The sequence below is a fragment of the Leptodactylus fuscus genome, chromosome 5, assembly GCF_031893055.1.
Source record: "Leptodactylus fuscus isolate aLepFus1 chromosome 5, aLepFus1.hap2, whole genome shotgun sequence".
Classification (NCBI taxonomy): Eukaryota; Metazoa; Chordata; class Amphibia; order Anura; family Leptodactylidae; genus Leptodactylus; species Leptodactylus fuscus.
In genome coordinates, this window is record NC_134269.1 from 83,731,338 (window position 1) to 83,750,265 (window position 18,928).

At 41.1% G+C, this 18,928-nt stretch overlaps 1 protein-coding gene across 1 annotated transcript in view; it reads right to left on the reverse strand.

The window, feature by feature from the left end:
- Positions 1-549: 549 nt before the first annotated feature.
- The window catches only part of LOC142203106 (leucine-rich repeat-containing protein 49-like), a 115,544-nt gene continuing 97,165 nt past the window's right edge, over positions 550-18,928 (reverse strand). The window contains exons 13-17 of the mRNA XM_075273599.1: positions 13,558-13,795; positions 10,739-10,924; positions 7,453-7,562; positions 6,404-6,557; positions 550-1,045 (exon numbers count right to left, since the gene is read on the reverse strand). Coding sequence (XP_075129700.1) covers positions 842-1,045; positions 6,404-6,557; positions 7,453-7,562; positions 10,739-10,924; positions 13,558-13,795 — 892 coding nt within the window. The 3' untranslated portion in view covers positions 550-841. The remainder of the gene's footprint in view (positions 1,046-6,403; positions 6,558-7,452; positions 7,563-10,738; positions 10,925-13,557; positions 13,796-18,928) is intronic.

Consider the following 18,928-nt stretch of genomic DNA (forward strand, 5'->3'; position numbering starts at 1 on the left):
GAAACTGTATCACAGAAATTTCTCCATTGTGGGACTATTAAAGGATTATCTTATTTTATAATCTCCTATAATAGCTTGGATCTTGCATATTATTCCAGAAGAGGGCAGGACCACTCCCATGTTGGTCTAGCTTTATGTGTAGTATTAATGGTGTTCGTAATTAGCCAAATATTAGAGTCTGGGGAAGTCTGTCTAGGGAAGACTGAAAAAAAAAAAAAAAAAAAGCCAGCCCTTGCTACCATTCATTGTAAGTGATGATTGGGGTATGTACATGACACCAAATGTCAGCCCCATTACTTACACATGAATAAACTGCTGCCATCCTCAACATAAAAATCCCGAGTTACTTCACATTCGTCTTTGGATATCGTTTAAGATATGACATATGTTACAACATTTTTATTAGTCATGTGTGGCTTATATGGCATGCAGATTGAAATACAAGGAGTGACTTGAACACAATCAAAATCTGAATACCACTCGGAGAATGTTACAAAAGAGAATTTATTTCTGCCTTTTTTTTTAAAACAACAAAAAAATTAGGGGCATCTGAAAGATCTCTTCCATGTGTTCTTAAAATAATGGAAGACAATTAAGGTCCCTGGCTTTTTTTGCCTCAAAAAAATTATTTGTTTCCTAGTAACACGTCCAAGTAATTTGGTGTAAAACAAACTCATTTTTGGAATACTGCAATTGCTATAAAACTGGAAAATGCAGGGGATGCAAAAGAAACAAGGCAAGTGAAAAACTGAATATACTGGTAAGCGCATCAAACCATACTGCTGGGTCTCCGTGCCTTATTTGGGACTGTGCAAATTTATAAGGGTTGGTGCAAGAAAGGCTATTTCTGTTCGGAGATCCTCTGTAAGCACTGCTTCATGTAGGAGTTTTTATCACGGACCTCAATCACGGCATCTCTGACAAGTTCAATGAACATCTGAGGCCACAATTTCTGCAGGGTCTCATTCTTCAAGCTGATATCATTAGCTTCACTCACAAGGTCCTTCACATAGGTCTGGCAGAAAGCTTTCTTCTCTGTCAGCTCCTGTAAGGAGAGCTTAGAGTTACCAATGAGCAAATAAAACATCAATATACACTTTCATTACAACTCCATGTATGAGAGAGTCAGAAAGAGATTGGCAAGGCCTGGATAGTCCCATCCTCTTTCCTACATTGTGGAGTCAACCGGTGTGGAACTGGAAATGAATCCAACACCTCCCCCAAGCATATCATACTTCTTCCATCTCATTACAGAGGACCTTACAGTAAAAAAAACAACAACATACCTTTTGCTATACATGTCATTTTTGTCGTTTTGGAGTTTGATATGCTTGGGGGAGGTGTTGGATTCAGTTTAACTAAAGGAATAACAAACCAAACAAAATAAGAAAAGTAAAGAAAGCAGAAATATCTATAGATCTTGGGTACAAAAAGAAACATCTTTTTTCATTCTGGCACCTGCGATTGTATTGGTAGATGAGAGTGGTGGTTCAGTAAATGCTTTGCTGTGTGGAGAGCTGCTGCGCATCGTAGTGTCTACTCAATTAGAGATTGGTGGCAATATAAATGGATTAAGTAGTCAGTAAAAAAAAACAAAACGTGGATAACAACTGAGCACTGCTCAACAGGGCAGTTTTATTTTCTAGTTGTGTAAGTTACCTCATTCTATTTTTCAAAAAGGTGATTGTTTAGTTCTTACCAAGATTTTTTTTTTTGCTCTTTTCGGGAGGGTAGCGCTCACAGAAGTTATACATGAATGAATAGAATTGCACTGTACACAAAAGAAAGCAAAGATGCAATCTAACACATGGGGGGTGATTTTCTAAGCGAAATGTGCAAGAGTTGTGGCCACAATTGTGGCAAAATATATCATGGCTCCCTTTAGCTAGGGAATGTGGCTCTTAGCTATGTCTGTACAAAGTACCCCCCTCCCATTAACTCACTGTCCATTTTACATGGCCATTTTGTATCACAGTCATGTGACTGTAGCCTTACAGTCACAGCCATGTTCTGAGAAGTTGTGCACATTACACATATCCACTAGCATTGTACAGTAATTTGTTGCAGACTGTCCTGCTACAAATCCGCCAGGTATCATTGTGACCTAAGAGTGCTTCGATAAACCCACACGTAAATGAGAGAGAAGAAGAAAGAGAAGTCTCATTTGGAATTTTCATCAAAATTAGAGTGCAACATTTTTCAAAAGTGAGTCAGTAAAAACCAGTAACAAGCCAAACAAGCTATATTAAATACAGATACATCTAGATGTAGATAGTATTCCCTTCAGATAGCGTTCCTTTTAACGGCTGGCTGTACATTGTTTTTACATTTTCAAGCCCTAAGAAAACCTGCTAAGTCCTGTTCTCTATCAACAATAAAATAGCAAACTAAATATGATTTGCCACAAAAAGCCCCGTTAATGAGGATCCCCAGTTGGGTTTATTTGCAAAGAAAAAATGCACTTTTCACTAAAATAATTTGCTGGCAAGAATCTTGTGTATTTTTAAACTTAATTCTCACGCTCACCATCAATGATCCAAGTTATGATCTAATGCTTTTAGGCAGGAACAAAACACGTCCCCCTTCGTTGACTTTGGTTTCATGTCTAATGGCTTCTAATACAATATAAATTACTCCATTATCAGACTGTAAAAATTCAGGCAAAAGTGATTTTATTCATGAGAAACTTTTATATTATTTTGGAAATATGCAATATTAGATTTATATGTTAAATTGATACTTTGTTAAACTGAATTTTATTTCACATTTGTGTTAACATAAGATATGACTGATCTTTTCGGGGGGAAAAATAAGGAAATTTGGGAATAGTGAATGGATGACTAATATTTCTAAACAAATGTATATACGTTCATTAAAGGGAATCTGTCAACAGGAAAAGAGTTATGAAACTAGCCACAAGTACCTTGTAGTGGAAGGTCTGCCGAGTACATTCATTACTTTAGTTTTGTGAATTGTTGGCTCATTTACATTAAAAGTCAAATTTTTTTGTGACCTGCAAATAAGCATAAAGTGATTTATGTGAGTGGCAGATCCTGGATGGGCTTTGTTTCCAGCTCTGCCTCTTTTCTGCCCCCATGCTGATTCTCAGCCTCTGAGCCCTGGCCTGTACTACATTGCGCATGCATGCTTACGGTTCTCAGTGTGAATATGCTCTCTTCTTCTTAAAGAGGACCTTTCACCGATTTGGGCACAGGCAGTTATATATACTTCTGAAAAGCTGACAGTGCTCGTCCATAGACGAGTATTATCAGGAGGGGAGGGGGCGTTCCTCCCCGCTCACACTGTACAGCGCAATAGGCGCTGCTGTGAAGAAAGTCGTACCTGACTGACTGTCAGGAACACCCTTCTGACTGTAAAAAGCTACGGTACTGGGACCGGTTATTACTGGACCCTTAGAGAGCACCAAAGGTCCCTCTACCAAAAAAATATATGACTATTCTAAATGGCAGAAGGTATGTAGGGGCCCTATTATAATTTTTGGATAGTGGTCAAGTTATTCCTCTGTATAGGGATGATCCCATCTATCTGTTCATGACATGATCAGACTGGTATAGGCCTACTGCAATATTTGCCATTTTTGTTCCTATAATTATTTCTATGCATAGTATTTGTGTTGTGATTTTCCACCTAAACTCCCTTTCTTTTCTGTTTGCTACACTGTCCTTATTTTACCCTGGTAATACTGTTATTCTTTGTTCAGGCAATTTTTCTTGCAAATAACGACTCTAACAAACAATTTACCTTTCCTTTTTAAGCAAATGACCAAGATTTTATTTCCAGATCCAGGAGAGCGTCTTTGTTATTTTAATATATAAACAGATTTTATTAGCACTTTATACAAAAACTTAGCCAGTCACTCACTTAAAAAGTGTTTCTAGTAAGGAACAAAATAATGATATGCAAATCAATTCCTACAGCAGAGGGCACCAGCTAATTATCTTCTTCAGATCTTGCTGCTTGACTACTTTTTAGCTCCTCTTCATTATGGGAGAGTTATTATATGTGACTACAGTTTAAGTACAGTGCCCAAAGTAAGCCTAAGATAGTCACACACTTCCATTCTTATCATTGGATAAGGCTTCTGCTCTCTACTTCCGCCCTACGGCTCTGCTTCTTCAGACGACTGCTGTGTATACTCAAGTCAATGAGAACTTAACAGGAAGTCGTGTGCATGGAGAGACTATTTCCACTATAGCTATGCCGGAGTAATGATAAAGTACAGTTTATTAAACCACACATGGGAAAAATATGATTATTTAGAAATTTCTTTACATAAACTGCACTGAGAGAAATACGCCTTGATAAGTGGGAGCCTGGAGGCTTGCTTTACCTAAATATCTGCCATATTGAATCAATGAAAGGAAAGATAAATGAGGCTTAAAAGGAGTTTTCTGGACTTTCAAATCGATGATCTAACCTCAGTTCTGCTGATCAGGTTCTCCCCCCTTCATCTGCTCCAGTGTCATGTTGTTCTCCACCACTCATATGCCCTAAGTTTCATAGGCCCCCTATATTACGTTCCCCTCAATGTTTAACACAAACAAATACTTATACTCACCTTCCAATGCTCCCCCGCCGCTCTCTCACTTCACTCACATTGTTGTAGGCCTGATGTGACGTCATCACATCGCGCCTACACACGCCGAAGCCAGAGCGCAGCGGTAAGGCAGGAGCTGAGCTGTGACAGCTCCTGCTTTACTTGCTTATATGTTCAACTCATCGGCGTCCTACGGACGATGAGTTGAAATCGGGACATACCTCCCGCCGACCGCGGAAATCGGGACGGTTGGGAGGTATGCATTAAACCAAGCACAGCTCCATACGTTTTACAGCAGTAGTGCTTAGTATTGCAGCTCAGCACCATACACATTAATAGAACTGAGATGCAAACAGGACATGTGAATGAGGAATATGAAGTCACATAGCCTGTGAAGCAGGAGTACTGCTCCTGCTTCAAACAGCTGTTCCATGGGGATCCTGGATGTCAGACTCCTGCTGATCTTCAATTGACAGCTTATCCTAAGAATAAGTTATCAAAGGCTGAAAAGCGTCAACTTTTCCTACCACGGACTTAAAGGGGTTTTCCAGGCAAAAAAATTATTTTTTAAAAAAGTCTGTTATTAACACATTGATAGCACTAAGTGCACCCAAATACCTTTCGCAGTGTTTTGAGTGATTTCTGGCTCTCTCTGGTGTCCATTACATTTGTTTACTTAGGTAGGTTCTTGCTGTCTTAGCCTAAAATTACCATGATGCATTACAGTTCACTCAGATCTCCCTCTCACTTTCTCCCTCACAGCCCCCCCCCCCCCCCCGTTTCTCTAGCAAGCCTGCCAACTACAAGCCCAATTGTGCAGGCTCAATTAAGAATGAAGCGACGGCCAGTGAGGAAGTGAGCGGTGAGCGTTGGTAAGTATGAGGGGGACGAGGGAATGGGGAATAGAGAAGAGTAATGGTGGCTTCCTGTCTCCAGAAACAGCCAAAAGGTACATCACCAGGAAATCACAAAATGCGCCTGGAGCGGTCACGTGACATATGGGTAAATATACTTTTTTTTTTTTAAGGGTGTAAATTAGAAGTTAGGCGGGGGAGGGGGTTCAGCTTAGGGGTAAAGATTTAATTTATCCCTGACAACACCTTTAAAGAGGATCTTTCATGTCCTTGGGCACAGTTAGACTGTCAGGAATGCCCTTTTGACAGTGAAGAGCTATGGTAACGGCACCGATAGCTCTTCACAAGGGGCAAGTAACGAGAAAGCCGATAGTACACTGAATTTAGTGCACTGTCGGCTTTCTAGCAGTATACAAAACCACATGTGCCCGAAGACATGAAAAGTCCTCTTTAATGCCATATTAGCATACAAATTAAAAAGTGAAGCCTAGTCTAAATTACCAAGTGACGATTAAATACATATTAGAATGTGTCTAGCTAAACTCAGCTGGGGTCTCTTCAAGTCTGATTTCTTCTGAACCTATACAATGAGATAAGTGACAGAGAAACAGATCACGTATAAGTGATAAGGGAAGCCACCAGTACCAAACTCCCTCCAACAGCAAACACCTACATATGCCAATATTCAGACATCAATACCATTTTGAAAGCAGGCAGCTTCCTATCACCAATAGAGATACTGCATAGCAAAGTTAGCCTACATTAAATGAAACCACATTTAAAAAAAAATACCTTTGTGCATAACCAATTTTGAGTAACTGTGCCAATGGGTCTTATCATGAAGGCTGAAAAGTCGATGCTCAGTCAAGTCATTGTTTTCATTTTCACCATTTGAGCATTGCCCTTTCTTTGCATTTTCACTAGTTTTGATAAATCAAATCACTTATTCAATACTACCAAGTACTACGAGTAATTCCATGCATCAATTTACCTCGAGCTTGTCATTGAGCAGATCCTGTGGAATGTATTGTAATGCTGCCCGGCTTGGGGTTTCTCCACCAATTCTGCTATGATCATTATTTTCTTCACCACCTATGGGAACTTTCTTAGACTTTGTCTCTAGTAGTTGATGGAATGTTTTCTTTCTTTAGAATACACATATAAATGATTGTTAATAAAATACACATGGACAGAAGTCATTACATAATACAAAATACAAGATGACACCAGATTAAAGGGGATGAGTGAGTAAAAAAGAGAAGATGAGCGGAAGGAGATTTATATTAACTGTGTCAGGATGAGCTTTGGACACTGAGCGAGTGGCTTCATGCTATTTTTTCAGGTGTACTGCATATACTTTTCAGAACTCTGAAAAAGTTCTTATCATTGTAGTGATTTACAGCTTCAGGCAGACTTTTCTGACTGTCACAGGTAAGGATTTGCAATATCAATATTAGGTATCCGATCATTGTTTATTTTGGTTTTTTTACTTTATTTTTATGGTCACTTTTGTGGTCTTTGGAAGCAGTTACTAGTTTTCCATAGAGTTATAGTTTCGAGCTACAATGGTCATCCTAGAATTTGGGGGAACCACTGTATGTCATAGAAGTGATGGCACCCATGACATTTTTCCAGATAATGCAATATTTCTCTCAGAAAATTATTGTAATTACACAAGTTTTGTTAAAGTTCATTTCCTTTGTGTTTTTTACTAGTAATCATCTGTTTCACACATTTAAGAATGTGTCTGGCAACAATCTTGCTCACAGTGTAACATCAAGCAGAACAATTAATTCATAATGATAGGATAATGAGTTAATAACCATTACTACCAGCGACACCAGGGCCCTGAATTCACCTCATTTTTACATACAGTAGATAAGCGAATAGCAGAATCTGTTTTTGAAAGGACATGCCCAAAAGTATATACATGCATAAGAAACAGATAAAAAAATTATATCAGAGCATTTGTCTTTCTTCTTGCTGGTACAGTGCTAAAATGAAATAAATAACAGATGAATTATTAGAAATTAGATGTACCTGGTATCGCCCAGCAGTGCAGTGAGTCTATACTGTGGTAACTCTGAAGTTGCAACATAGGCAAGAATTCCAAAGAGTCTTTCTGACATAACTACATCATTTTGAGTAACCTGCCAATACACAAAAAGATATAGTACTCAGTGCCGCTGGTTCAACATATGTACTGCATATATATATTTTGCTTTTTTTAATTGTGCAACCTCTGTCACAAAAGCCCTGTCCAAATGCATCTAAAAGCCCTGTCCCCACTATCGTGCAACACTATAGATATTGGTTAGAGGAAAAGACTTAGACAGAATTGTATTTTAAAAGGGCTTTTGCATGAACATAACCATATTTATATTTGTAAATTATCTCTAACCATCTAAATCAGGGGTGGGCAATTAATTTTCCCATGGGGCCACATGAGAAATTGAAACAGTTCTAGAGAGCTGTACACTCCGCAGCAAATTTAACTCCACCCACTTCAACATTGACTCCGCCCATTCACAGCCATTTTTCCATGTTCCCCCACAAAGTATAATGCTCCTACAATCACCCTAACACCTTATATGCAATATATATAAAAGGGAAAAAGGAGGGGGGGGGGGGACACAGCCACCTAGTATAGTCCACAAACAATGAACAAATGTCTTTCAGTTTGAAAATACTTTGAGTGCATATACCGTATTTTTCAGACTATTAGACGCACTTTTTTCCCTCCAAATATGGGAGGAAAATGGGGGTGCGTCTTATAGTCCGAACACAGCGGTGAAAATACGGTGCGTCTGTGTCCCCGTCCCTATCCCGTCTGTGCGAAGCAGAGAATGGCTACAGATAGAGGGTACAGGTGGCGCAGGCAAGTTAGAAGAAAGCCTGCGGCGCCTGTACTTGTTTATCATGCCCGTTCCTGACATCTGTGAGGATGACGAGGCAAGTTCACGAATAGATAGATACTACTGTACATTGACTTGTCCATCTACTAGACAAGTCAATGTACAGTAATATCTATCTACTCGCGAACTTCGCTCAACTTACCTGCTCAGAAGTGCTTGACGCTGCCCTCTGTTGGTCCAATCCTCTGTCCTTCATGTGGCTTCAGAGCACCCTGCACCCCGCCCCCGCCTCCCTAGACTAGTATTATAGAGAAGGCGGGGCTTAGGAGAGTGTGGCCAGCCACACCAAGCCCAGCCTACTCCCTGAATCTCTACAATACTAGTCTAGGGAGGCGGGGCGGAGGGGCTCTGAAGACGTGTGAAGGACAGAGGACCGGACCAAGAAGAACTGGGAGCTGCAGCTGTGCAGGTAAGGGAGCGTTCACACTACCGTCGGTGTCCGACATGTAGTGTCCGCTCCTAGTGTCCGCTCAAAATCTGTCACGGACATTAGGAGCGGACACTAGCTGTGTCCGTGACACCTGTCATTCACTTGAATGGGCATCGGGTGCGTTCTTTTGCACTCTGTGCCCGTCCTTTCCTGTCCGCAAGAGAAGATGTCCGACTTCTCAAGCGGACAGAGGAACCCTGCATGCAGTGCGTTTTGGCACTTTTGACTATTTTTCCCGCTACGGCGTTTACCGTACAGGAAAAATATTTTTATAGATTTGTAGAGCGGGTGATTTCAGACACAGGGATACCTAACATGTAGGTGTTTCACAGTATTTAACTACCTTTATATGTGTTCTAGGGAAAGGGGGGTGATTTGAATTTTTAATACTTTTTAAAAATGTGCATATATATATATATATATATATATATATATATATATATATATATATATATATATATTTTTTTTTTTTGCATTTATTAAACCCCCTAGGGGTCTGATCACTAATGCAATGCATTACAATGCTAGTGCATTGCAAAAAATCATAGACCAGCCTGCAAAAGAAAGAGGCTGCAGACCTTGTAAAGGCTCCCGGCTGTCATGGAAATGTGACGTCGGCCCTGGAGCTTGCTCCAGGCGCCGGTGATCAGCGGCAAAATAGCGGTGCCCATGCGCCGCCGGGAAAATGGCGCTTCCGGCGACTTTGACCGAGACCAGGGAGTTGGGTGGCCTCCATAGTAAAACACCCAACATGCGCTGTACTAGTACGGCGGATGTCGGGAAAGGGTTAAAAGAGGATTCGCTGGACTTCTATTTTTCATCGTACATCGCTGTTGTGCTAACCTTATATGACCCACATCATAATATTCCCCTCCAAATGTCTCACAGTATTAAGTCCCTCGCCTCGTGCCACAGTTTAAACTGGCAGAAACTAGAGGGGGAGACGTGAAACTGGGGCAGCTGGAGGGGGACATTAAACACTACTGAGGGTAGTTGGAGAGGGACATTAAACTGGGGGCCACTAGAGGCAGATATGTCCCCTTCCAGCAACCCTCCATGGTTTAATATCCTCCTCCAGTTGACCCCAGTTTTAATTATTTATTTATTTCTAAATGTAGATTGTGAGTCCCACATAGGGCTCACAATGTACATTTTTTTTCCCTTTCAGTATGTCTTTTTTGGAGAATGGGATGGAAATCCACGCAAACACGGGGAGAACATACAAACTCCTTGCAGTTGGTTTTTTGCCCTTGGCAGGATTTGAACCAGGGACTCCAGCGCTACAAGGCTGCAGTGCTAACCACTGAGCCACCGTGTGGCCCCTGTTGACCCCAGTTTTATGTCATCCTCCATCTGCCCCCTACATCTATCCCCAGTTCCCTCCTCTTGCTCACACATACTGTCTCTTCTCTCCTCCTTATTTTCCATCAGTCTCCATTCCCAGCAGCTTGCTTTTTCTGTGTAACACCAACCACATTGTCCTGTGTGGCTCAGCCCACTAAAGAGTCTGATCATATCCTAGTGAACTAAAGAACCTTTGATGACGTCATCAAAGGTCCTTTATCCGACTTGCCATTTAGCATCTATCTTTATCCTACACCCTATACGGGCCGGTCAGCGACAGTTAGAGGGCCGAATGTGGCCCACGGGCCGTACAATGCCCAGGTCTGATCTAAATGGTTACAATCTTATGTCTTGATCAGTTGTTAATGGACACACCCTTGAATGCAGGAATTTTTTATGGTCTGGGTCAGCTAGATTATCGGGCAAGGACACTACATACATGTGAAGATAACCTGGCAACAATAGGAACATCATGGTTGGGGTTCTGACAAGTTTAAAACCATAAAAGGGTTCTGGAAACCTATCAAGACTGCGACCACTGAAATGGTTAGTGAAAATATTTAGACATTTGCAACATTTTTAATAATTTGCAGATATGAAATAAATGAAAAAACATTGGACATGACTCAAGTTGTACCTCATTGTCATTGACTTTCTGAATGTTGAAGTTGTTCAGCCTGAAAAGAACGTAATACTTCCAAAGAGTGAAGTTAACAACAGGGTTTCCCTGAGGATCCACCGTCAACTGATCTAGCCGACGCATTTGAGCTAAAGCATTGAACTGATTCAAGGTGATCAGATTGTTTTCCTTAAATTTAAGGTGCTGTTAAAAAAAATAAAAATAAACTTTGGATTACTGATATAATATAGGTATCAAGAGACACTTCATAATCTATGGCCTTAATTCACAGACAAATAGTTTAAAATGGTTACATGTAAGCATTATGCCCAGTCAGACAATACAAGCTATGAATGTAAGATCTATACTACACGCTATATTAGGCTTACGATGAATTTACTGCTGACAGATTCCCTTTAAACAGCAGGATATGGATCAACCCGATATGAAATCAGGTTGAGGGTCAGAGCTCACCCAAACGGATTCAGAAATTCTCCTTTATTGATGGTAAGACATGGCAGTCATATAGAAAAAATCATAACATAGGAGTATCATCATACTGTGCTCCCAGCCACATATGTTTACTGCGTTTTGCTTGGGTACACCTGTACATTTCCATTAGAAGCGATGTAAGTACATGTGCAACCCACAATTAGTGGTAATGTATGTGACTGGGAGCAGCATGAGGTAACACCTGTACAGCAGAGACAGACACTCTATGTACCTGGATGGTGCATACCCGGCCGCCAGTACTTTCACTTTTCTGTAAGTGAAACGCAGATTAATTTCAGCCACATTTAATTTCTGGCAGTGCAGTAACACCAAAACCCCAGCCAGAAAATGGGCGTCACACTTACCCCAAAGTGACAGCACTGATGCCTGGGGACTAGATTTGGCTATAGTCGCATCTGGGTACACAGTGTGCCCCATGTTGTGGAAACGCAACTTTTTTGTTGTAGATTTTGCTGCGTTGTTCTGAGACAAAGCCAGGAGTAGATTAGGGAGAAAGGAGACATATAAAAACTTTCTTTATATTTACCATTCCTTTTGTAGTCATTCTTGGCTTTGGCTCAACAAAACGCCGCAAGAACAGGTATTGGACACATATAGGACATTCTGCATAATTTGCAGCTCTTCAATTTGGCCTGTACACACAGCCGCAAAAACATTATGTGTATAGGGCCATTGAAATGAATGACTCCATACTTCTATCCACAATTGCAGATAAAAGTACAGACGTGTGCATTACAGTTTACTGAATCCATATGCCTCATATTAATAGCAGTTAACCCCATCATGTCCCTCACATTAACCTCTGTGTGCTTTACATAAGAGTTACTGATATGTGAGCTATATGGAGGTAATAAGTAAATATCTTCATCATTGAGGTCCTTTATTATTAACCCCATATGTCTCACATATCAGTAACCCTTATATGGGGCACACAGGGGTTAATATAAGGGACATGATGAGGGTAATTGCTATTAATGTGAGGCACATGGAGTTACTAAAACTAAATTATTAACCCAAATGCCTTTACAAATGCCATTGACATTAGTAGGAATAGTAACCCCAGCATGTACCAATATATTTTTTTACTTTCACTTTGCTGGCCAGAGCTTTCTTTCTTCTCCTCTTCTTTGCAGGATACACAAGGCAGGAGTTCATCACTGTAGCAGGTGGGGTCCTTGTGCTGTACAGTAATGAGCTCTGCCTCCTGGGCTTCATTCACTCCTCTCATTAGTGGGCAGAGAGGGCAGCCAGAGAAGGGGGAGGTCATAGACCAGTCTTTTCTTTTAATAAATGCAGGTCTAGTGCTGGCTGCCGTGCCAGCAAAATATGCTTTGCATGCCACTCTTGGCACATGTACCAGGGGTTGCCGACCCCTGGTATTGGACATCAGTAGTTGTGATTGATCTCGCAACCAGGACACTGACCAATCAGCAGATGTTAGTTGCTGTGGTCCTGTTCCTACACAATGCACAGAGATGAAAGTTCCGTCCATTATGTAGTTGCCCGTTAGTGATTACTGCAAATGAATGGGACGTGAGCTGCAGCAATTAGTAAGTGCCATTAAACAATGGACAGAACTATCTGCTTTCACATGAGTATATTTGGCAGTAAAAGCACAGCAGTTACTGATATCAGTTGATCACTCTGGGTGAAGGTTGTTAGGCCATCCCCAATATGTTATCAATTACTTTTGCCCTATACGCACATATCACAGATTTTATTTTATTTTAAAAAGGGGTTTACACTTAGAAAACGCCCCTTTTTTGTACTGATGACCTATCTACAGGGTAGGTCATTAGTATCTGATTAGTGGGGATCTGACACCTACATCCCACACTGTTCAGCTGATCTTGCTGCCCCCAGCAGAAGCTAAAGTGAGGGATGGGGTAGTGCTGCAGTACCTCAGCAGCACCACTATACAGTGATCCTAGTGATCGGTGTATAGTTTTGGGTTTGGTCTCCCACATACAATGGCCTATTGTTTAGATAAGTCATCAGAACTACCTGTAGGAGAACATAACACTTTAAGAAGATACATTTTCCTAATTGAAGAGGACCTTTCACCACCTCCAGCAAGTCCAGCTGTTTATATCAATTAATAGTTGCTGCTCCACTGATTTTGGCAGAGTTTAAATTTTTACCTCCCATTGTTCTCGAACAATAATTGCTTTTAGTTTTAGAGTCTGATATGCAAGTTAGACTCGTTTCTGTCCAGATTCAGTAGAGCGTTGCCTATTCACAGACGCTAAGCACTTGAATTGATGGCAGTGGTCAAAAGTTCTCCTTAACAACATTAAAGTCAATGAAAGCATCCAGGCCCTTACCGTTAGATTGGGAAACTTGATTCTAATTTTTGTCAGAACCTGAACTATATCTTCAAAATTTATAAAAGTGAAAGAGATGGAATTCACTGAACCAGCTGTCTGTACACTCCATGTTCTGTCGAGAGATTCCAGTGCTCCTAAACCATACAGGGACAAAGTATCACCTTCGAGCTCCACAAGATGAGAGTCCACCACAGAAAGACCTTGTACAGCACTGCTGAGCACAGTATCAAGTGATCTGCAGAGGAAGACAACAAAGTCTTAATAATTTCCTTAAACAGGTCATTAAAATGACAAACTTAATAGTGTGCAGCCCTCAGGATGCTTCAAGTGTTGTACTCTGACTGACTGCTGATCAATTGAGAAGATTGAGTGGAATGTAGAAGATGGAAGGAGAACTGTGTCATCTCAAAGGTAGTACCACAGTACAGTTTATAGCCTTGGGCGGCTGAATCTGCTTATAACTACTTCTTGGGTGATCTATATCCATCATAAGACTGAAAGTGTTTATTAATATAATAAGGGTAAACTATGGAGAACATGAAAGAAAAGGTACAGGAGAAATACACATCCAAGAGATGGTTGAATAAGCTTTGTCTACACTGAATAAATATTTCTACAGTAACATTTTCAGATTAATGAATGGCCTCTAAATGTCATGTTTTTCTATGCTTGAGGCTTAAAAGGATTTTCCAAGACTTATCCCTGGTTCTTCTGATCTGGTTGTTTAAAATGTAGCCAGGTAAAACTAGTGAGAAGCGATGCCCCAACCATATTCCAGATCAGAAAGTGGTAGGCTTCCCGCACTACCACTTTCTGATCTGTAGGCTGCTGTCCAAAGTAGGCCTGTAGCCAAAAAGCTGCAGGTGGCTTGAGTGCAGTTCTTACTTCTCCACTCCCTGGCCCCTCCAGTCTGCTCATTGCACACAGGACACATCACAGCAGCAAGCGCAATGCAAGGAAAGAGCGCCTCAGGAAGCAGTGAGGTAGGTTCTAAACTAATAATCACCTCTGCATGAGGACCCAGCCACTGTATGGGGGACACTGTGTGGGGGTCATTTTACTCTATGAGGCCACTGGTAGGGTTATATTACTGTATGGGACACCAAGATAAGGAATGCAGCGGAACTCCAGAAGACGCCACTGGAGCAGAAGGACATGTGCAAAGACACCAGAGCAACGGGCACAGGTGAGTTTTTTTTTTTTTTTTTTTACTGCCCCCAGCTGATTTAAACATTAAAAGAATTGTCCATTTTTGCCTGGACAACCCCTTTAAGATAAATTAGTTCTTATCCTTTGTTTTTTACCCTCTAGATTGCTTAGTACAAGGCTCATCCTCACTGATCACAGTGAAGTTGCCATGTCCATCTTCCTTGTTATGGTTTCATATAACATATATGGTTTCATATAACAATGACAAATATGGACAAGTATGAAATATTAGAATTTTAGATCTATCCAATACACTCAATGCAGATAGGGAGCAAGCGGTGAAGCTATAAACAGAAATAATACTACAAAAAAAAAATGTATCTGTACATAAGATCCCATGTTAGTTAAGGTGCATAGACTGTAAGTGAATGTTCTACATGTAGCTCTATATACACATACGTGTGTGTGTGTGGAGAGAGAGAGAGAGAGAGAGAGAGAGATGTTGTATATACATTAATATATAAACATGGCAGTAAAACAATAATTTATATCGGCAATAAACCATAGCTGTGTAGATGTTAGAAATGAATGCTTTAAAAAGATTTCTATGGAAAGTCTCAATCACACAACATAGCAAATATGAAATGGCTGTTCTGCCATCACAAGGAACCTCAGCCAAACTTTTAGTATTAGACCATCAGCCTTACATTCACCCAAGTAAGCCTGCCTGCTATGTGGATCATATTAATTTAGCTCATGTTGGCACATACATCCCGTTCCAAGAAGTTACTACTTGGCAAGAATATATAGGGTTTTTCTAAGCAATGCTTTTTTGTTTGCTTTAATGAGGGCACATCCAACTGAGCACAAATCCCAGTTCTATTTCCCGGTCGTCTGTACAATTACGGGCAAGTCATTTCCTTTTCCTCTAAAGCTGAAGTGCCAAGCACACTTGGTAAGTGCTTATATAGTGTTGTTTTGATGGAGTTACTAGAGGTTAATACAATAAACATGCTTCAAAGCTCAGGTAAGTTTGCTTTTAATACATACGGTCAGCTTACCTAGGATACACAATAACCTATAATTCATTTAATCACCCCTATTGCATCCACATGTCCAATAAAGCCTAAAATTACAACTTGAAATGTAATATTAAAAGTGGACGTTTTCTGTTAAGACATTACATAAGTAGAACCCACACAATCACTTTAGGAGTCACTATGACACAGCTACCAGAACTAAACTAAACAGTTCTCCATGATAATTCTCCGGAGTGCTGACCACATACCTAATGCAAATTCTATTATTGTCGATCCACACATATTTACATTTTAACATGTTGTGATTTATTTGATTTTCTCAAATGGAAATATAAAAGTCTTTTCCATTACACATCCACACTTTCTTCCATATTGTTGGCACACTGGGACCACAGCACAATGAATGTCACACTGACAACTGCAGCCCTAGTTAGAAAGGTCAATACACTGATAAATGCTTACACAGAATATTTGATGTAGTCAGTTTTTAATGAAGTTTTGAAATTAGCATAAAAGGACCATTCAATTTCAGTAAGGCTGAAATAAGGGGGCATAACACGAAACTCCTGGGCCACAATATAAAATCTGTGCCAGCCTCCCCCCCCCCCTCCCCAAAGTATGATGTATTGTTTATAGTACTTGACTTCTCATAATGGGAGGAAACACCTTACAGGCCCCCTAAGACTCCCGGACTTGGGTGAGACTGCAAGCTCTGCATCCTCTCAAGTTAGATGAAATAGCAGATATAGCTTATCATGTTGTTTGGTCTCTTCCAATCGGATCACCTACACATTGTATCATGTACTGTAACAGAACAGGTGGTGGTAAATATTCTAAAACTACAACAAAAATATTGAATCACTAACTTTATAACACATACTAAATGGTCACATCAGTCATCAAAAAACGGGCTTTGCAGAAATGTTATATATCTCCTATTAATATTATAAATGTGAAATGTTTGTAAGTTTGTGACTTTGGATGTTTGGCGGTCAATCACGCAAAACCCGCTCCACCGATTTGGCTGAAATTTTCCACAAACATAGTTAATACACACCATTGCGCAATAGGCTACTTTTGAACACAATAACCCATATACGTTTTCCACACGAACCCCACAAAAAAAAAACTGACATCACCATCTCTGCAATCTCACACACTTTGGACCATAGCAAGCCCCTAAACTTCACATTACCCTCTACAGCCTAGCCCCTAACCCCACACTCTCACACTCACATATACTTTCCCACTTTCACCCTCACCATACTGCAAAAGGCTATCTCTGTCACTCTCCGGATCAGCCATCTTTGCCGACCCCCACCGCTGGGAGGATCCGCGGCACCGCCCACCACACTACTCCACTAGCTTCACAGGAGCATGCGCACTTTGCACACATAAACAACGTGTTACTAGCATGCCACCATTTTGCGCCTCCACCTTAGGCTGCAGCACAAGAAATCCTGCCTCCAGCCCGCAACAGTACCCGACGCCGCTATCACCTCCCTGCTGATCCATCCACCAACCCGACACTGGTAAGTTCACGTACCACTCTAACACTGCCAGGACCCTCTCTACTCCGCTGTGCCAACAGCTTACACTCCATAATAACCTTACCCCTCTCCCTCAGTGCCCTATTCTTCCACTTCTCCTCCACAAACACACCTCACAGTCACTTGCACCTCACTTCACCCCCCTTGCTACGGCCCATGCCACTGATATTCCTATGGTAACCGGCTGCCATAGCCGACGCTTCCTTGCACACCACTGTTCACACTGCCTCTGATCTGGGCCGCCATACTCCCTTGTACTACGGCGCATGCCGGCACTTTCTGTCTGCCAGGTGGCCGGTAGCTGTACGCCCGCCATAGCCCTTCTCTTACACAATCGCGCATACACTGCGCTACCCCCATCATCGCGCTGTGCTGTGAGAGCCGGGAGGAACGCCCCCTCCCTCTGCTCGCAGTACTCGTCCATAGACGAGAATTATCAGGGAAGGAGGGGGCGTTCCTCCCGGCTCTCACAGCACAGTGCGATTGGCTGTGCTGTGAAGAAGGACGTCTCTGACTAACTGTCAGAAACGCCCTTCTGACCATAGAAGAGCTACGGTACCGGACCGTAAGCTCTTCACACCGGGCACAGATCGGGAAAGCCGACAGTGCGCTGAACTCAGCGCACTGTCAGCTTTCCGGCAGTATATAGAACTGCCTGTGGGCAAAATGGTGAAAGGTCCTCTTTAAGTTAACATGTGATAAGATCAAATAAAGACACAGATCCATCTATTCTAGTCCTTCCTATGTTGTAGTGCAGTTTTGCAGTGCCACATGTGCCTTTCCATTTCATAAACCATTCAAGCTGTTCTGAAAGCTAATGTGTTCCTGCCCAGTATTATTAATGTACATAATAAAATGGTCATCATGAGTATGTGGCTTTATGAATAACTTAACCTGCAGATGTACATATAATGCTAACTGTTGTGCAGATATAACATGTATTACCAAAGTAATGTACTTCTAAATGCACTGAGTGCATGAGCCAAGCTTGTAGAAATATCATGACCATTATAGGATGTGACTTGATAAACACAAATCCTTTGTCTTGCCTTGCATTTAATTATTATTCCACTTCAGTAATTTACATACATAAGGAAATTATAAGAGAAACCTGAGATGTGTTTATATCCCAATGTAATACCTGCCTGGAGTCTTGCAGTCTGCCACGTATTTAGAGACTAGAACGTACACATTAACTGTACAGGATTACCTCATATGTCAGCTTTCCACGCGTACCTCGAAGGCTCAATGTTCGAATCCTGTCCTAAAATAGCATGCATTCCTCCAGAACAAAGTGAGATTTATACAGTGTATTACTTTACTTAATTATACTGTCAGGATGATTGCCCAGATCCCAAGAGCAATCTGTGTCACAAAAGAAACCCTGTTCAAGGTGTAAAAGTCAGATAACGTGAGCGTCCCCTGTTTAAGTATGGCAATTTAGTCAGTACTGTCGCCTATCATGCCACTGTTTTATAGCTGTCAGGTTAAGGCTTGCCATAGAGGAATCAGCCTTACAAGAGTACACATAGTAATAGTAGAAGGCCAGCTGCTGCCATTGTCACATTACAAACGCTTTGGTTTTGTCATTTTCAATGTTTTAATATACTATTTATCTCATTTTAATTC